Source organism: Harpegnathos saltator, unplaced genomic scaffold, assembly GCF_003227715.2.
Source record: "Harpegnathos saltator strain DR-91 unplaced genomic scaffold, Hsal_v8.6 scaffold364, whole genome shotgun sequence".
Classification (NCBI taxonomy): domain Eukaryota; kingdom Metazoa; phylum Arthropoda; class Insecta; order Hymenoptera; family Formicidae; genus Harpegnathos; species Harpegnathos saltator.
In genome coordinates this window covers 498,227-516,686 of record NW_020230166.1, presented here as the reverse complement: position 1 = coordinate 516,686, position 18,460 = coordinate 498,227, and the positions used below count along the sequence as shown (strand labels likewise).

The window sequence follows — 18,460 nt, the reverse complement described above, 5'->3', positions numbered from 1 at the left end:
GCCGTTTTCGCGTACCAGCGTAATGAATGACTAACCGAGTCGAGCCATTAGCAGTGGCCACTCGTTTCCCATAATTTACTCGCGTGTTCTTTTTCGTTTATCAATGCGCCGCTAACCTAAACTGCAAGCAGCTCGCACGATCGGCGTTGTTGCGTCGGCGTTTTTCTTCGCGTCGTTGGTCCGGAAGCGATACGCGAGACTCGCGGCTAATGCTGCCAAAGAGAAGAGCTGATGGTGATTCTATGTAATTTTTATATAATCAGATAGAGCTCGAAATGTACGAGAGAAAGAGAGAGAGAGAGGAGAGAGATAAGGTAGATTAGATAACTCCTCTTAAATTCGTCGTGTTTCTCTCTCCGAGAGCTCTGAGGCTGAAAGCTAATATCAAGCAATATCCGGCGACACGATCGATTCGCATGGGAAATCTCCTTTGTTTCCGGGTATATTTGCGAGGATCGATGGCAATTGTTTGCCTCGCGGCATTTCCAATCCGGCTGAGAATCCTGGGGAAAAATTCGCTTGATCGCCGGCCTCCTTTCATCGGGAATATCGTCAATCCCGGGAACAGCGCGAAAGCAACTCGAGAGCAACATCCAACCAAGTAGCGTTCGTCCCGCGCAAATAAACAATTGCGTCCGTCAAATTAAATAAAGCGCAAAATGTCAAAAGCAAGTCGAGCAGCGTTTTCGGATCTCCTCGCCTCTCGCGCAGCGCGGCTCTGCCTCATTTTAGCACTGTGAAATCGACAATCGGATAAAGAGGATCGCCTTCTCTCCTGATAATAAAAAGGAATCTAAATTTCGGAGTAATCCGAGAGAGCTCGAAATTCAAGGCTCGCGGCTGAGATCTTCGGCGGGCGGGATCATCCGAGCGATAACTTCCGAGGCGGCCGAGATGTTTCGGCCGAGGGAAAATTGGTGTCACGGCTATCTTTCACTCAACGGTTATTGCGACAACGTCGGCCCGACACGGGGAAGATTAATGCTCGCCTCGGCCGAAGGCGATCGCGCGCCGACGGTAATTCGGCTTAAGGGAAATTGTCGGCGAAATAGCTACCCCGAAGGGAGAAATGGGACGCGCGTTGGACTCGCTTCTTTTTACGCGATCGTTTCTCGGTTTCGGTAGGGGGTGAAGGCCGCGGACATACGCCCGTTCGGCACTCGTGTCATGTCGCGACGCGACGCGACGCGACGCGACGCACGGGGGGCGTTCGTTTTATCGCAACGAGGCGTCGACGGGCATCGACACTTTTATCGTTCTCCGTATTCTACTCGATCGCATTTGCGCGCCCGCCGCCGCGCCGCCCGCGCGAGGCGGCGGCTCACGTCCGCGGAAAATCCAATCGCGAGCGATAATCGAATTACTTTCGCAACAAACGAAGAGGAGGAGGGAGATAACGGGGCCGGGATCAATCAGGCCGCTGTGTGTTTCCACGCCAACCTTCTCCCTCTGGCCCTCTCCCCGTTTCGCGAGCAAACAGCGCCGAAAATTGGCCGTTTGCCTTTCGTTAGCGCGACGCGAGGGACAGCATTTTTTGAGAATATTTCCCGAGCAATTCTCAAGAGAGGGAAAGAGAGAAAGAGAACACGGGACGGCGGGATATTTCGAGGAAAGTCAGGCTTTTTTCAGAGCCGGGTTCTATTCCGGCGGAGTTCTGGAAAATTTTTCCCAGAGGGAGAGAGAGGGCGAAAATACGTCAGCGGATATTTCGAGAGCGGAGATATCTGGATAATATCCTTCGGGGATAGTATTATTCGCAAACTTCCAACGAGAAGCACACGCGAGCCGAGCGTGTAACAACGAGGAACGGGAGCGGGGACATTAGCAGCGGGAGCAGGAAAATGAGGAATTGATCGCATCAGAATGAGCGTTTCTCTCGAAATACGTGGAATAAATGAAAATGACAAACGCGCCGAGATGAACGTTCCGCGGAACGAGACGCGAGCGATCCGCCGCGCTTTGCCGGGAAATATTTCAAGATTAAAACGGCCTTTTTCGTTTGACTGACATTTCGTATCGACTGCCACGCCGTCGTTTCCCAGCGGGACATCAGACCGCCGCGCAGTCGCAGCGGTCAATTCGCGGCGGATTATTGCCCATTAGTAGAATAAAACGCGACGGCGACGCGTAACGAGCCGGCAATTAGGGAGCGTTAACGCTCGCATTGAGTCGGCCAGAGAGGAAGAGGACGTCGCGCGGACAGCTCGCGAGCTCGTCGGAACATCGCCGGGATGAAGCGGCATTTTTTTTCTCGTCGCGCCGCGCGAAGCCCAAATCGCACTTCGCGAGAAAAAGGACGAAATATCTGTCACTCGCGACGCGGTTAATTCCTGCTTGGTATTTGCGATTGAGGATCGTACGGCGGGATTTGCACGCTCTGCGGATGGACTTCCCGGAAACCACCCATGTGACTGCCGTGACTTTCGGTGAGAACCCTTCGAGCGACCGCAAATGGACGGGCCTCTCTCGAGCGGATTTTCAGCGACAAATTTTAACAACCGAAAAAGTTTGACTGACGTATCGCCGACGATATTACGCTTCTTTCCCAACATAAATCTACGTACCGTGATATATATTATGTATTTGTTTGCTTATTAATTACTTAGTCGCGTCATTTTTTGCGTAGATGGTCACTGGGGTGTTTTTCAGAGGTGAGGTTAAGTTGGAACAGATATTCATTTGTTATCTAAATATAATGCACGCGATGCACAGATAAATTTAGAAAAGTGGTGTAATACTGCAAATAGCGATACATAATGTTATTTAAATAAATAAATCTGGGCGATAAATTTCTAACAACTTGACGTGGAGGGGTGGGTTTTTCGGAAGTTGATCACGACCTTTTTATGCACCTTTTTATTTAAAGTTACATTCTCGTGGTGTATTTTGTTACTTTTTCCAACAGTCGACTATTTTGATCGATCGAAGGGCCGCTGTTAACGAAATAAAATATAAAAGTTGAGCGAAATTGCCTCTCTCTCTCTCTCTCTCTCTCTCTCTCTCTCTCTCTCTCTCTCTCTCTCGTTCTTGTCACGACACATTGTTCAGTCTCCCTTTTTGTTTCCGACAAAACGCAGCACTCGGTCTTCAAATAGCGCGTCGCTTGCGCCAGTTAACATTTACCTTTGACGGGGGTGGAAAGGGGGGGGGTGGGAGGCGCGCAGCGGAGTCAAGTTGTCTCGTCGGGGGTACGCGCGACGCTCGTGCGCGATGGGGTTGCTTCGCCTACGTGAGAGTGGCCGCGATATGCGTGCATACCGGAAGTGCATACAAACACGCACGTCACCTTCGACCTTTCGTAATTAATTACCGAGCTGTTGGAGCGCGGCGAGAGAACGGAGGCGTCTCTCCCCTTTGATTAGAGCCGCCCGAAATAAAGTTCAGCACGCGGCTTGCTTTTTCTCTGTTTTTGTTTGTAAGTCAGCCGTAAGTCAGCTGCAAGAATGATTAATGGCGGACGAGAGAGCGCGAGCCGCATGTCGCCGCGGCCCCCCTCCTCCCCCCTCCCGCGGAATCGCAAGCATCGTCCGATCAAAGGCGCGGCGACAAACGACCGGAGCGATCGCTGACTCGAGCAAGTGAACTTTTTCATTTGGAAATTCGTCCGAGAAGCTCGTCCGGAGTTTCACCGATATCCGTCCCGAGCGAAACAAGCGTTTCAAGCGGCCAGCAAGCTTTCGCCAGCAACGAGCCTGGATTTACACGGTTTTACGTAAATTTAGACGAGTAATCCGAGCAATCGTAAAGTCTGAGACTCGCGCGTTTGGACTCGAATTTGCCGAACGAGCTCTCCAGCTGCGCCGTTAGCCGATAGATGCTCGCATCGATCCGCGCCACCGAGCGACCCGAGTCGAAAAACTCGAATTTCCGCCGAATCTCGACAACTCCCGTTCGGAGCCAAAGGGAGCCGCGAAAGTCGGCGGCGCGCGTTTGCCGATCACGCCAAAGTCGCGACACGTCCGTGCACCCGCACGAGGTTACGACCGAGTGACTCTCTCCGTCGAGGCAGCTCAACGAGAGCTGAAGCACCTAATCCGCCGTGCTCAAGCGCGATCGCTCGCAACTTCAGCCGCAGCTGCCGACGAAGAAGAAGAACGCCCGAGACACGCACCGGCGGCCTGCGATGATACGCTCCTGCAGCCCGCGGCGATCGCGCGCGTCAACGTCGCCGTTGTCATCGTCGAGGCGTGACGCGACGACGACGATTTAGTCCGCCGGCGACCTGCGTGGCGACAGCTCGACGCATCGGGGGTTCCGGAAGACAGTCGCCGCAGGCGGAGGAGGACGCGCGAGGGCGCAGAGGACCAAGAGGAAGCGCCGAGAAGAGGCGAGCGAAACGAGGAGGAGCGAGAAGAAAACAGGGGCGGCCGAGAGAGAGAGAGAGAGAGAGAGAGAGAGAGAGAGAGAGAGAGAGAGAGAGAGAGAGAGAGAGAGAAAGAGCGAGCCACCCTCGGCCGCCGCACGGGCTTTGGCCTTCAGACGGGGCGCAGGGGGGAGAGGAGGAGGGAGGAAGGCAGCTGTGCGGACGGACGTGGATCCACACGTGGATGCTGTGGCCGGTGTTGGGGGGGGATGACGGGCTGAGCCCAGCAGCGTCGCCCACGCCGGCGGCGACCGGCGCTGCCCCCGTCAAGGGGGTGAACAAACTGACCCCTCTGCTGCTCTGCGCCCCTTGCAAGCCCAGCGGCCACCGGAAGAGCCAGAGCTCCACCCAGTGGTACGTGCAACAGGTAAAGAGACAAACACAAGCCGCGCCGGCGGATGCTGCACGAACGTCCGTCGTTTTAATCGCGCGCGCGCGCGCGCGCACCTTCGATGAGCGAGCGAGCGAGCGAGCGATCGTTCGCTCGATTCCGCGAAATTACGGCGATAAGGCGTATCGGCCGGCTCGATAACATCGACGCGGCCGGCCGGCCGGCCGGCCGGCCGCTCTCGCGTCGCGTTCTCGCATTGGCCCGTTGCTTTCGTCGTCGAGTGTGTTCGTGGATTGAATGTACAGCTTCGCTGACGCTTCCAGCGGACGTGTCCCAGCCGAGGAGGACCGGGTGGACTTCTCGATCGCGTATCGCGGGACGCTCTCGCGTATTTATCTCGCTATCAGCGTAGAGACTGTCACGTCGGACTCGCTCGTCGACTCGAGGTCTACCTTGACGGAGCTCGCCGCTCCGCCGGCGAGCGCGCGCTTTTTCGGCCGCTTTTCCGTTGTGCAGTTGCATGCGATTATAGCTGGCAAGACTTGTTCGTGTAGCGAGTGCAGTGTGTTTGGTAGCGTCGCGAGTCTTGCGTTGTGTCTGTCTGTCTGTCTATCTGTCTGTCTGTCTGTCTGTCTGTCTGTCTGTCTGTCTGTCTCGCTTCCAGTCGCTTTCGTCATCGTGTTTGGGCTGATGCATAATGATGAGCGAGATCTCCGATTGCGCGGGATTGCGTTTCTCCGCACGTACGAGCGCCGCTGCGAACGCGTATCGGCGCAATTGCGCGAGTCTTGGTGGCCGAAACCTTGGAAGTGATAAATGTAGCGGCATTGGATTATAAGCGACGTACAACACGCACGCGTATTGCCTCTCGCGCGCGCGCGCGCGCGCGCGACTACTTGATCGGGTAATCAGGGTCAGAGTGTCATCGGAACCGTATCGCCGTCTTCTGCGTGACGCGGAAAAAAGCGCCGGCTCGCGGCTTAATTAGCAGGGATTTGCATCGGTCGCGTTATCGCGCCCGGGACGAATCTTTTCGCGGGAGAGTCAGACCGCTGCGGGAAAACGCGTTCGACGCTTTGACTGCTCCGCAATGATCGTCGTGCTTATTGCAAACTTGCACCTGACATTTTGTTATCGTTGTTGTTGTTGTTATTATTATTATTATTAGTACTATTATTTTCACTCTGTTCTCACAGTCAGATGACAGAGTTATTATGCATTATCTAGCGGGGATCTGGCTTTGAAGTTGAGAGAGACGTGAAATTCAAAGAAATTCACGTCTCGCAAGAAATATGCTACTTTGAAGCGATCGCGAAGCATCCTGTGTTCGAGCGGAGCTCGAAACAAGTAGCTCCTCCTCAAACTTTGCAAATTTGCCTTCCTCGGATACTCGGATAAAAAATTGCCCACATCACGCTCGCGCGCGCATAGCTCGACCGCGCAAGGCTCGATGGACGAAAGTTACTGCCGAGCTGCGACTCTCGCCTTATGGCACTCCGCGAGTTTGATGGGAAATAATGGGGTGTATTTCGGGCGCGGACAGACCGTTGACCCCGGGACGTTTTCGAGATTCCGCGACGGCGGGCAGGCGTCTCGGTCGTTCGCCGTTCGCGGCGTTCCAGAAACGGCGCGGGCTAGCCGCGAGACGGCAAACAATGTCACCGGCAATTTACTTATGGCTCCGCGGGAGCCGACGATATCGACGCGTCCTCGTGAATTTTACATTCGCCGCTGTCGATCGATCGCGCGGGAGAACTACGCGAGTACGAGCACCGAAAAGCCGCGACTACGCGTCCTCGACGCGTGTCTCTCTCTCTCTCTCTCTCTCTCATCGGCGAGTCGCTCGAGATCGCTGGTGGAAAAACGCCACGCGCTATTTGCGGCTGTAATTGCGTAATGAAATAATTATGATTGAGGAAATCACTTCGCCGAGAGAGAGAGAGAGAGAGAGAGAGAGAGAGAGAGAGAGAGAGAATGCTAAAGCGTTACCGACGTCTCATTCGGCATTTTTCTTGAAACATGCGAAACACTTCGAGTGACTCCGAGAATGGTCGCAATTTCAGCGGACTCGATTGTCCTCTTCCCCCCCCCCCCCGGCGACTCTTTCGTCGAATCGCAGGGTACGACTGCACTCGCCGAAGACGGAGGCGAATTTGACGAGAGGAGCCTGGGACCCGGAGGAAAATCGCGATATTGCGCCACGTCGACGTAGCCGGCGACGTAACGATTGAATAACACCGTGCGACTTCATGGGACTCGCCTCACTCTTTAGCGGAAATCCCTCGATTGTCGTGGATCGGCCTCGATCGCGAGGTACTCGCGAGTCGGCTCGCGCGTGAATCACGAAGGAACGGAGCTGCTCGTGCACGCTCGCTCGCTCGCTCACTCGAGCTGTTTACGAACAATGGACACTCGAGGGAAGCGGGCGTCCAAGGACGAGCAGGTACGAGGACCTCGAGTCACGCTCGGGTTCCTCCCGCGGGCGTCTAATTGCCCCGCTCGTTCCGAGGAGCGGTATAAGTCGACGAGCCGGCGGCTCTCGATATCTCTCGGTGTTGGAATTTTTCAGAAAATTTCGCCCGTCGAGCGAGCGCCAAGATCGCGCCTGTCTACCCAAGATGAGTCAATTCACCGGGACAAATGGTCGACTCGTTCGGGGGATGGAGTTATTGGCTTGTAGATGAATGAACGAACGAAACGCGACGAGAAATGAGCAAACTTTTTCGGCGTCGCCCGCTGAGTCGCCCGTCGCGGAGGAGGAAAGATCGACGACGATTATCGAAGCGATTGTCCCATGCGAGCTCAATAACGCAGACGTTATCCTCAGGCAGGACGAAAAAATCCCGTCCCCGATAACGAGCGCGAGAGAACGGACAGTTCCGCGGCGCGACGATGCTCCTCCGGTATGAATCGGCGAGTTTCCCGCGGAGTGGTGACTTCGCTGCTGCTCGCGCGGTCGTCAAGGAGAGGGAAATCCAGACTGCGACGGCGACGGCAATGACACGCTTTTCCCCATCGAGTCTGTGCCCGAGCGACGTTTCTCCAGCCGCGAACTGGTCCGCGTAGGGCTTCGGTTGTAATCGCCGAGTCGCGGAGCGAATGTCTGTCGCACGCGAGATCCGCGATATTAAGCCTCTTACAGCTGCTCCGACAGGCAGGCCCCCCCTCCCCCGCTTTGTTGACGAAATTCCAATGTCAGATAAATAAAGGACGAATTCGCGCGAATCACGAGCGAGACACGCCGAGTCGCCGGATTGATCAGGCGGGGAAACGGTGTTCGCCTTCGACAATTCTCACGGAGTTCACTCGCGAGCCGCCTTCGACCGGCTTGCCGTTCAATGCCAAGTTAATCAACGTCGAACAAATAACGCGAAATCCGCGCGCGATCGCGGTTAATTGAATTTAATTCCTAATTCAATTGAATTTTCATCTCTCTCTCTCTCTCTCTCTCTCTCTCTCTCTCTCTCTCTATCTCGGGGCGTCGCGTCGCTCGGCCAGCGCGACCGCCGTTATTTTGCGGCGCAGGATGGTGAAAATTCCAGAGAGGGAAAGAGGCAGCCGAGAATCTCCTCCGACGATACGCGATGTTGAACAATGTGTCCAATGTGTGTAAATGTTCAAGGAGCGCGTTTGTCTATAGTGATTAACGACGATCCGCGCGCGCGCGCGAGTCGCTATTCTCATCGTATCGCAGCTCGCGCTGAAATTTATACGAGCAGCGCACGTCGACGAACGACGCACGACACGAGGAGCCTGCACGACGAACATCGTTAATTGCAGTTCCCTTCGCGCGGACGCGCGCTGATAAGCCCCGAAACACCTTGTCCGAGAGGGTAACTACCTTTGCAAGCGGGCTTATCGGGCCGGCGTTGCGTCATCGCGTGAGTAAGTTTGTCTTTACCGAGGCAGGATTGATTGCAGACCGGCTGGCATCGACTGTCACTGATAAGCGACGTGCTCGCGTGTGCGGTGCGATGCATAATGCGCACGCGCGCCTTCATTACGCACGGACATGACTCAGTCGACGTCTCGGGATTTTTTATCGAACGAACAGCCGAGCTTGGTGAGGATTTTTTCCTTCTTTTTTTTTTTTCTTTCTTTCTTTTTCTTTAAGAGAAATTTTCTCGCGCCCGAGCGATGATCCCGCGCGTTTCCCGACGCTCTCCCCCTCTGTCCGTTTCGTCCTGATCCTCTTGCGCCCCCTTGGTGCTCTCTCGCGGCGGCTTTGAGTCCTTGGCGGATGGAATCCCGCGAGGAAATGATCGTCCTCGGCTGAAATTGAATTTCGTCGGAAAGCGAGTCGAGTTCAATCTCAACGGAGGGCAAATTTACCGCCGCGAGGCGCCTTCGCGAAACTCAATGCAAATGTTGGGAACACGCACGCACGCACGCACGCACGCACGCACGCACGCACGCACACATTGTTGTATATGTTAGATAATTTGTAGAATGTAGAGGTGATTTTGGGGAATCCCGCGTCGGGGGAATCTTTCGACCCGAGCCGTAAGTATGCATCTTCGTCGCGACGCGATGACGCGAGGGCTTTATTAGAAAAAAAGATTGATTTTCGATCGTTTCTCATTAGCTCGGAGAGCACGCTTGATGAATGCAGAGATAATTAGAGCGGCATGCAAGAGCGCAGCCCGTGGACGATTTAGATGACGATAAATCTTTTAAAGTGACGTGCCAAAGTGCACACTCACAGTACAGTAACCGATTTTCCGCGGTTAGCAATTAATTTATACGATGGCATGTTAATCAATGCGCGGACGCGATGATGGATCATCCGATCGGCTTTCCGAACGAACTCGTCCGTTGCAAAAAAATGATAGTCTATGTCAGTGATAATCGATGGCGCTTTGCACAGCGACGGCGTGCATCAGCGACGGGCGATCTCGAAACTCTTGAGAAAGTCTCCATCTTTCTCCTCCAGAAATTCCTTTTTCTTTTCCGTTTTTTTTTTTCTTAGCGATCCTTCTCCGCTCCATTTTTTGTACAAAGCGATTCCTTTCAACGGAGAATCGAGTTATTGCTGTTTCGCTTAACGAAGCACTCAAGCACTGATAAAAGAGCGCGAACCGAAAATCAAGTTTTGGAGAAAAGGATCAATCTTCTGAGAGGCACAAGTCGAGGTCGCCCATCACGCCGTCGTCATCACAATAGTCATGAAATTATCGTGTCATCACATATCGGAGCAAGCGGAACAGCTGATTCGCTGCAGCGAGAGGAGAACTCTGACGGAGCACAAGCTCGAGATAGCTCCTTCGGCCTACGGATTGCCGCGTCCGCTCGTCACAGGCTGACTCTGTTAGTCCGCGAGACGGGGAGCAGCTTGTATCTCCTGAGATTAGGAGCGTGAATCATCCCCCGGCAGCGCGCGTTGTTAGCGATTCCATTATACCGTCGACGATATATATGCGCCACTCGCACGGACTTTCACGACTAAACTCGACGCTCGATCTTGCTTTTGCAGCCCACGTGGCGTTTATGGGGCGAGGAAAGGGGCGACGGCGTCATATACACGGTGTACCTGAAGAAGGTCCGATACCATCGGCCAACGAGGAGCCTCTCGGCATCGGTGAGACTATGAGACTATCGGCCACACTACTGAGACTCGATACTACTCGAAACGAGAATCTGTTTTCCTCAGACCGGCGAGTTTCATGTTCAATTCGAGGATCTAGACCCCCCCTGATTCAGACGCTCGACAAACCTCGAAGAGAAGCTCGTGTATAATTCGGCTGCACGATCATAAAATCGCCCCCTTTGACCTTGAGAGAGAACTTTTCCGCGAATCTTGCTTGGAATCTTGAAGATTCATCTTTCTTCAAGATGAATCTTCCGATAGAATCCCGATAGAATCCCAATCGAGCGTTCATAAAATTAATCGAGTGTCCCTGATATTCAGAAGAGAGAATCCGATCTTGCAAAGATACGAACAAAGACGCGAAAGGAATTTTCCGAGCGAACGAGTCTCCGCGCTTGCCAATATTTCTTGCCCACTTCTTGCCGACTGTAGCAGAACTAGGAAAGCTCACCGTCTAAATGGCCCTAACCTCTGAATGCAGGATTCCGACGACGAGATCTCGCATTTGGAATGGGAGACGGTGAGGGTGCGGTTCTTGAAAGCCGGCACGGTGCAGCGGCTGGTCGAGAGTCTGGCGAACGACGACGGCGAGCTGGAGTCGACGTACATAAACGTCTTCCTGGCGACGTACCGGGCCTTCACGAGCCCGCGCGAGGTGCTGGAGCTACTGCTCGCCAGGTACGACGCCTTGGACGATAGCACCGGCTGCGAGCAGCACCGCAAGACTCTCGTCCAGGCGCTGCACGTCTGGCTGGACGCCTACCCAGGTGACTGGAAGTCACCGCCTAACCACCCCCTGCTCACCAGGCTCTTGGACTTCACGCACCGGCACCTGTTGGGCTCCGAGCTCGAGCTCAAGGCCAGGCACCGGCTGCACAGGTTCCAGCGAGAGGATCAGATAGGTAATCTCACTCACGGTTCTTCGTACACTCCGATTTCTAGCGGACGCCAGACGGAGGGACGAGGAAAGGTGTCGTCCGGTGAACGGTGAAGCGATGCGAATATCGCATCATCGCGCGTGTATAATTCCCCCTCGAGGAACTTCCTACGAACTTCCTCGTGTTCCGGCCGCTGCCTGTCCGAAATAACCGAATAAGGATGCGTTAGCCACGGTGCAAGTACTTGCGGAAGGATAATTATCGGCAGTTTGGCGCAGAAAGAACCTCTCCACATTAGCCGCGGTGAAAGGCCAAGCGCAGCCCGGTCGCACAAAGGCGCGCGTCTGCCTTTCGTGTAAATTCTGAGGGTCCCTTACCGCCGCGCATAAACGGGCCAGGGCTCACCTTTCACCAGGGCTCTCGACCGTAGGTAGCACGCTGTGCCCGATCCGGTCGCGATATCCCAAAAATAGAGGCGGTCTCACCATCGACGGATGGTAGGCAGAAAATGTGACCTGAGGAGAGCCTTCGCGTTTCGAGCCTTTGCTGCTGCTGCTGCTGCTGCTGCTGCTGCGAGCAGTCTTCTTGTTATTGTGGCGACGTGACGTTTCGAGCGGATATTAAATTCCCAGAGGAACACGTTTGGACATTCGGATGTTTCTCGAAGGGCAGAGAAGAAGGGCTCGGAAGGAACGAAAGAGGAAAAGAACGAAGAATAAAGAAGTCGGAAAAAACGAGCAAGTGTAGAAAAATGCCTACGGCATTTCTCGCGTCAGACAAGACGAAACGCAGATTGCTCGGTTCTCCCGCTCTTCAAGGCTCAAAAGTCACTCTCGCGAGAAACGCGAACCGGACTAATCGAATCCCCCCGTTTTGCCTTCCAGACTCCTGCATGGTCTACGACAATGGTAGACTACCCGTCCGCGGCTCCCCGGATCCGATGTCGGATCATTGGGCGAGCTACATCTTCCCCGAGGTGCCGCAGCGTCACTTCGCCGAACAGCTGACGCGGATGGACGCGGAAGTGTTCAAGAAGCTGGTCGCTCATCAGTGCCTCGGCGCCGTCTGGTCGAGGAAGGACCGCTCGAGGAGCCACGACGCTGCGACGGTGTTGGCGACGGTGAACCAGTTCAACGCGGTCTCGCTGCGCGTCATCTCGACGATCCTCACGGACACGACGCTCAAGTCGCAGGAGCGCGCGCGGATCCTTGAGACGTGGATCGACATCGCGCAGGAGCTGCGTGTACTCAAGAACTTCAGCAGCCTGAAGGCGATCGTGTCCGGCCTGCAGAGCAACCCGGTCTACCGGCTGGAGAAGTGCTGGCAATGCATGCCGCGGGAGAAGCACGAGCTGTTCCGTGAGCTCGAGAGGATATTCTCGGAGGAGAACAACGCCTGGACCCAGCGCGAGCTCCTCATCAAAGAGGGCACCGCCAAGTTCGCCGACACCGCCGGCAGGAGCGACCGCCATCTACAGAAGCTCTTTCAAAAGCAGAATACTCACGCGGGCGTAAGTTTGTGACGACGCGGGTCTCATGCGCGACCGCGATCCTTCGCGAGGATTAATTTTATACCTGAGAGGAGAGGGGGAGAAACTGCGTTAGATCGAGTCTTGGAGCTTTGAAATATGGATAGTTGCTGACCGAGATGACAATCCCTGAAATCAATTCGCCAAAACTCGACTCGGTGAAAAAAGGAAAAAATTAGGAATTGATTATGAATTTAAGTTAAGTTTCCTCGCAAAGTTTAGCGCCATAGCTAGACAGAATAGAGGCTTCATTGTTAGATTACGCAATCTATCTTCGGGACGAGATCTTTTTCAAAAGAACGTAAGAACGTAAGAAGTAGCTTTTATGCTATGAAAGAAATGTTTAGAATAAAATATTTTGAGATCAGAAATAGGATTCTTCAGTGATATTTTCTTTGTCCCTGCGAACGAAGCTAAAGGCGATTTTTGCCGATCTCGTGATTCTGACAGTCGCTAACTGCTCTTTCAGAACATCAGTTACGGCACGATACCGTACCTAGGCACGTTCCTAACTGACCTGACGATGATCGACACGGCGATACCGGACACGATAGCCGATGGTCTCATCAACTTCGACAAGAGACGTAAGGAGTTTGAGGTCCTCGCGAGGATACGGCTTCTTCAGGGTGCGGCGAACGCGTACAACTTCAGCACAGATCCCGTGTTCGACCGCTGGTTCCATTCCGTGCTGGTGCTGGACGATCGGGAAGCTTACAAACTCAGCTGCCAAATCGAACCACCACCAGCGGGCAATACTCTCAACAACCGCGGGAAGAAGAAGCAGGTCAGCATCCCTTAGCAATCTACACTTTCAAAGACCGTCTTTTTTTAGCTCCATCCAGAGGAGAGGGGGAAACAGGAGGTCTACGTCGTCCAAGTCCACCTGAAACCTAACACGCAACCTAACCTCTGCTCGAGAAACGTTAACACGTTCCTAATCAGCATTACACGATTATGTGCGACAGCGATTATTTTTTTCCCTATTTAATTAACAAACCAAGTCTGTTTTAATATAAGTAAAAAGTACAGACCTGTGTGGCCTTTAAGAGAAGGTTCCTCTCACGGAGAACAATGTTTGGTTGAATGAATTTGGTTGAATGATTCAGAAATCTCGGTTATCAGAATGCAATCAAAATGATCAAGATTCAACTTGGATCGAGATTCCTGAATCGTTCATATTTCACCGGAAAATTATTAAACGGACCACCGCGGCCCGTATATCTCCTTGAAACCGTTTCACCACCGCGACTGAACCGCGATTCGCATCTCACAGGGTCATCAAGGTCACCGTAAGAACGACTCGATCGCCTCAACGTCTAGCTCCAGCAGCTCACAATTCTACTGCGATCTGGACTCTTTGCCAAGCTCGCCGCACAACTCATTGGACCGACGCACCTCGCCCTCGCAGATGTCCAGCTCGTCTTCGAGCTCGTCCTTACCCTCCTTGGACGTGTCCTTAAGCTCCGGTGGTGGCGGCGGCGGCGGCGGCGGCGGCGGCGGCGGCGGCAACAGCAGCGGTAACCATCAGACCCGACTGGCTCCGCCATCAGCAGGCACCATCGCGGCCAACGGCAGTACACCCAACCTCGCCGGCCTGTCGAGTCCCAGCCACTCGCACAAGAGCTCGCCGGACTTCTACATCATCAAGGTTACCATGGAGAGCGACAACGTCGAGACGGACGGCGTGGTGCTGTACAAGTCGATAATGCTGTCCAACAACGAGCGCACGCCGCAGGTGATACGCAACGCGATGCTGAAACTCGGCCTCGAGGGCAATCCGGACCAATACACCTTGGCGCAGGTGTTACCCGACCGGGAGATGGTGCTGCCCAACTCGGCCAACGTGTATTACGCTGTAAATACCGCGCACAACCTCAACTTCATACTGCGACCGAGGCGGGAGCCCAACGACGCGGCCTCCGACAGCCCGAGAAGCAAAGGCAGCCACAAACGATAGTTCCGAGGAAGCCGCCTGACGCCCTGAAGAAGCGGACACCGTGGCGGCGCTAATTCCGGACAGTCGTGGACTATGATGCGAATTTTGTTGATGTTAACGACAGTGCCGCGATTGGTGTCCGATGTAAGAGAGAAAAAGAGAGAGAAAAACAAGAGAGACCGTGGTCGATCGGGGTGATCGCGACGCGGACGCGATGCGTGGGTGATACGAACACTTCGCTGAGACGAACTCGATATTAAGTCACGATACTATGCGATATAGTATTTTAAACAGACGTCAGTAGTTAATTTGTTAATTCATCGCCAATCGTCGATCGATTATTCGTCGTCCTTTCAAGGAGAGACGACGACTCACCTAGGTGGTGAACCGCGCAGCGTCTCGACATCCTCGTGAGATTCTAGTATCGTACTGATTGATTACTCATTATTAATCATGGCAGTAGCACGAAGGTCCCGCTGTGTGTCGGAACAGACGAATCGTGTAATGTTGTGTTCTAACGTCGCTATACTACTCATCATGTTAGATTCCCAGAAACGTATTTCGTTATGATTCAAAGGAGACTATTTATTCAACGGCTCTCCCTCGTACATGTACGATTACGAGGAAATGCCAATGATCGCGTTGTCTACCGTCTCATGATCACCTCGATCGCGCGCACACCTCGAGCTCCGATCAAGCTTCGAGACATTGGAGGCAGAAGCACCAGCGCCTGGACGCGCAAGTCACTCTGACTGTTCTTGTTGTCCTGGTTTTGAAATATTCGTACTTCAAGACCAGAATCATCCAATCCTGCGTCCAGAGTTGTGCACGCGTCCCGGCGCTGGTACTTTTACTAGGTACCCATTACTAGGTCGAAGCTCGATAACGATTTCCAGTCGCTCGCCTCGTAGCCGGACGCAAAATATCGTACAGTGTGACACGTCAAACTGCCGAGATGACGGATGATCAACTGAGCAATGTTCATAATCACACCTACATATCTGGTGTTATCGCCCGCGCGCGTATCTCGTCTTTATCTGGCGAACGACTGGAAGCCATTAGCGAGTCCGACGCGACTATCGGTCGTTTCCAGCGACCAGTCGATGAAGCTTCAAGCTCGACTCTCTCCTCGGACAGAGACTCGATGAAGCTTGGTGGAAACGGGCACGAGTGCCACTCGAAGCTTGATCAGAGCCCGGTGCTGAGCTCGGTTAAACGAAGAGAGCAAAGCGGCAAGAGCGAGCGAGAGAATGAGAGAAAGAGAGAGAGAGAGAGAGAGAGACTCGGGCTATCTCACGTTTATATCGTTTAAAGCCACCATGACAACTCGGCTCTCTCCAACGTGCGCCACGACGACGACGACGACGACGACGAGTGCGTGGTCGTGCGACCCAGCTGAGGGTCTATGATTAAGCTCGTTTACAATCGTACGACCGGAAGTGCGTATACGGACGTACGCGGCCAAGCACGACGTACGCAACCAACACACACACACATACACACACACACACACACACACATTCTCGGACTCGGCACGGTTGCGCAATTGAGCGAAGCTGCTCTAAGCGTTATAGTTAGGCGCGTCTAGCGTGAGTCACGCGCGAGGTTCTTATCGGCAGCATCGTGACGCAAACACAGCAGGGAGCCACGGGAGTGGCGCTCGTCGCCTCGGCTTGTATTTCAGCGTCCGGGCGATACCGATTCGGCGGCGGCAGCAGCGTCGATCGACCGGGCGAATATTGCGTTTGTAATTATCGGATTACTCGGACGAGATGAGAGGATCGTCTCAGAAGATAACTGTAACGGTTCTCGCAATCAGGGAGTTATTGTTATTTCGCAGCTCGTCGCCGGAGAAGGAGAGCGCGTCGGAGCGTTCAGTCAACGGCCGCGCGAGTCACGAGTGATATTTGGCCGACGCGATGATGTTACGGGAAAATAACTGTAGGCGCGTTTGATGACAGACCGTGAGGATGATTCGCGAGCGTGTTCGGCCATCTTGTCTCGCGCTCATGATAGGCGTGACGAGCGCGCGTTCGTTAGCGTTAAGAGTGACGATGGAGGATACGAGCGTCTGCGACAGAGTAACCTCGCGTGTGTGTCTCGCGGGCGTCACGAGATTATAGAGTAGAGAAAGAGGAACAGAAGAGCGAGCGAGCAAGCGACCCGTCATCGAGCGGGTCGTTGTGATTTTTGTAAATAATTGTAACTGCGTAGCGCGCGTAGCGGCGGACTCGACCAGCAAACGGGCCCGCCTCCTGGTCGGCGAACCCGGCAAAAAGGAAACTGTCAATTATTATTGTTACTGTCTCTCCTCTCGTCAAGCAGACGGACGCGAGAGAGCGAAAGACCAAATTCTGTGATAGAAGAATCTCCATTTCTCCTTTCAAGGCGGAGGGTCGGCCGCCGCGGCCGATCGGGCGAGTCTGACAGCATTTGGTTCCTCCTTTGAACGTCGATTATCTGCCGCTGAGAGTGGTGGATCCTTTTTTTTCTATTTCGGTGCGGATACGTGAGAAGTAGAGAGACGATTAAGCGACGTTTCTCTTATTTTCCTTCCGCTCGGTTTGTTGATTGTTTCTCTTGTTATTTTGGTTCAGAGAAATGTCGAGTAGGGGAGGGAGGGGGGGGGGACAGCCGAGACTCCTCTCATTTTCCTTCCACTCGGTTGTTGATTTTTTGCTACTCGAGCCGAGATTAACGAGCGCAAGTTCGCAAAGCTGCACCGCCGATTAATTGACAGCAATACTCGATTCGCGCAGAGATTCTATCCGATGAGAACCCGACCGATCATTTATCGCGATTAAGAGGCGTACGATAATTCGCCTACGTTTATACTTTTCCCTTCTCACCGCAACTCACCGTCTGCGGTTTTCACCGGTCGGTGCTACTCCATCGTTATCGAGCGCTAAATAACGAATGACTCATTCGTCACAAAAGGAGCAGACTCGCCCGATTCTTCCGTTCGCGGCGGACCTTCGAGCCGCGTCGAATCAAATCAAACCGGCGTGTTAATCGACAATCTCCACTGCATCACCGGCCGTACTCTTCTCGCACACATGTTTCATACGTTTCTACGAAAATTCGCGTCGACATGGCCGAGGAAAGAGCGAGCGAGCGAGCGAGCGAGCGAGCGAGAGAGAGAGAAAGCGAGCAAAATTATATGGTCGAGCATTCCGACGACACTTATCAAGTCGAATAACGTTTTTCCGGATATTAGTCTTATACAATTTTGTACTTATTTCCGTCGACCCCCCCCTTTCTATCTTCCCCTTGTCCCTTCGTATCTGTTTGTCTAAGTAGCTGTACGTCCTCGTGTAAATGTTCGCCCGCGGTCTCGGAGGCGGAAGGAGGGACCGCGGAAATGAACTACCGCACGTGTAGCGCGACCACGACAGAAGTGAGAGAATAGATGGCCTACACTTTTACAGCCGTGTGTGTTTTCCTCACCAACGCGCCCTACAAGACACGCACACACACACACACACACACACATGTATGTGCATACATACATACACGCAAGCAGACATCGGTGGCCCGACCGTCTCCTATTCAACCCTTTTCCCACCCCGCTCCCTTTTCCGTCGCACGCAAACGTTTTACGATCTCGGGGGGTGTGCGACTCCTCCGCCAGAGAACCGAGGAGAGCGGAACTTCCGGTAGCTGTCTTCTCCGTTGGTCTATTCTGGACCACCTTCCTTCGCTCGGCTGGAACTATATATACGTATTCACGTACGGAGGATTGGGAGTGTGTGTGTGTGTGTGTGTGTGTGTCTGTCTAAAAACGGTGGAGAGTGGAACCGCTTTTCGCGGGTATTTCGAGATCGCTCTTGGTCGCGG

General features: G+C 53.7%; 1 protein-coding gene across 5 annotated transcripts in view; it reads left to right on the top strand.

The window, feature by feature from the left end:
- The window catches only part of Rgl (Ral guanine nucleotide dissociation stimulator-like), a 34,757-nt gene extending 17,805 nt beyond the window's left edge, over nt 1-16,952 (top strand). For 2 of the 5 annotated variants that reach the window (XM_025300419.1, XM_011154060.3), the window contains exons 2-7: nt 4,070-4,730; nt 10,168-10,272; nt 10,763-11,183; nt 12,044-12,669; nt 13,157-13,471; nt 13,961-16,952. In XM_025300419.1, the coding sequence (XP_025156204.1) occupies nt 4,548-4,730; nt 10,168-10,272; nt 10,763-11,183; nt 12,044-12,669; nt 13,157-13,471; nt 13,961-14,644 (2,334 nt within the window). In that variant the 5' untranslated portion in view covers nt 4,070-4,547 and the 3' untranslated portion in view covers nt 14,645-16,952. Of the gene's footprint in view, nt 1-3,186; nt 4,731-8,318; nt 8,758-10,167; nt 10,273-10,762; nt 11,184-12,043; nt 12,670-13,156; nt 13,472-13,960 lie in introns of those variants that run through there. The other 3 variants (XM_025300420.1, XM_011154061.3, XM_011154062.3) reach the window with 3 other exon arrangements.
- The last annotated feature ends 1,508 nt before the right edge of the window (nt 16,953-18,460 follow it).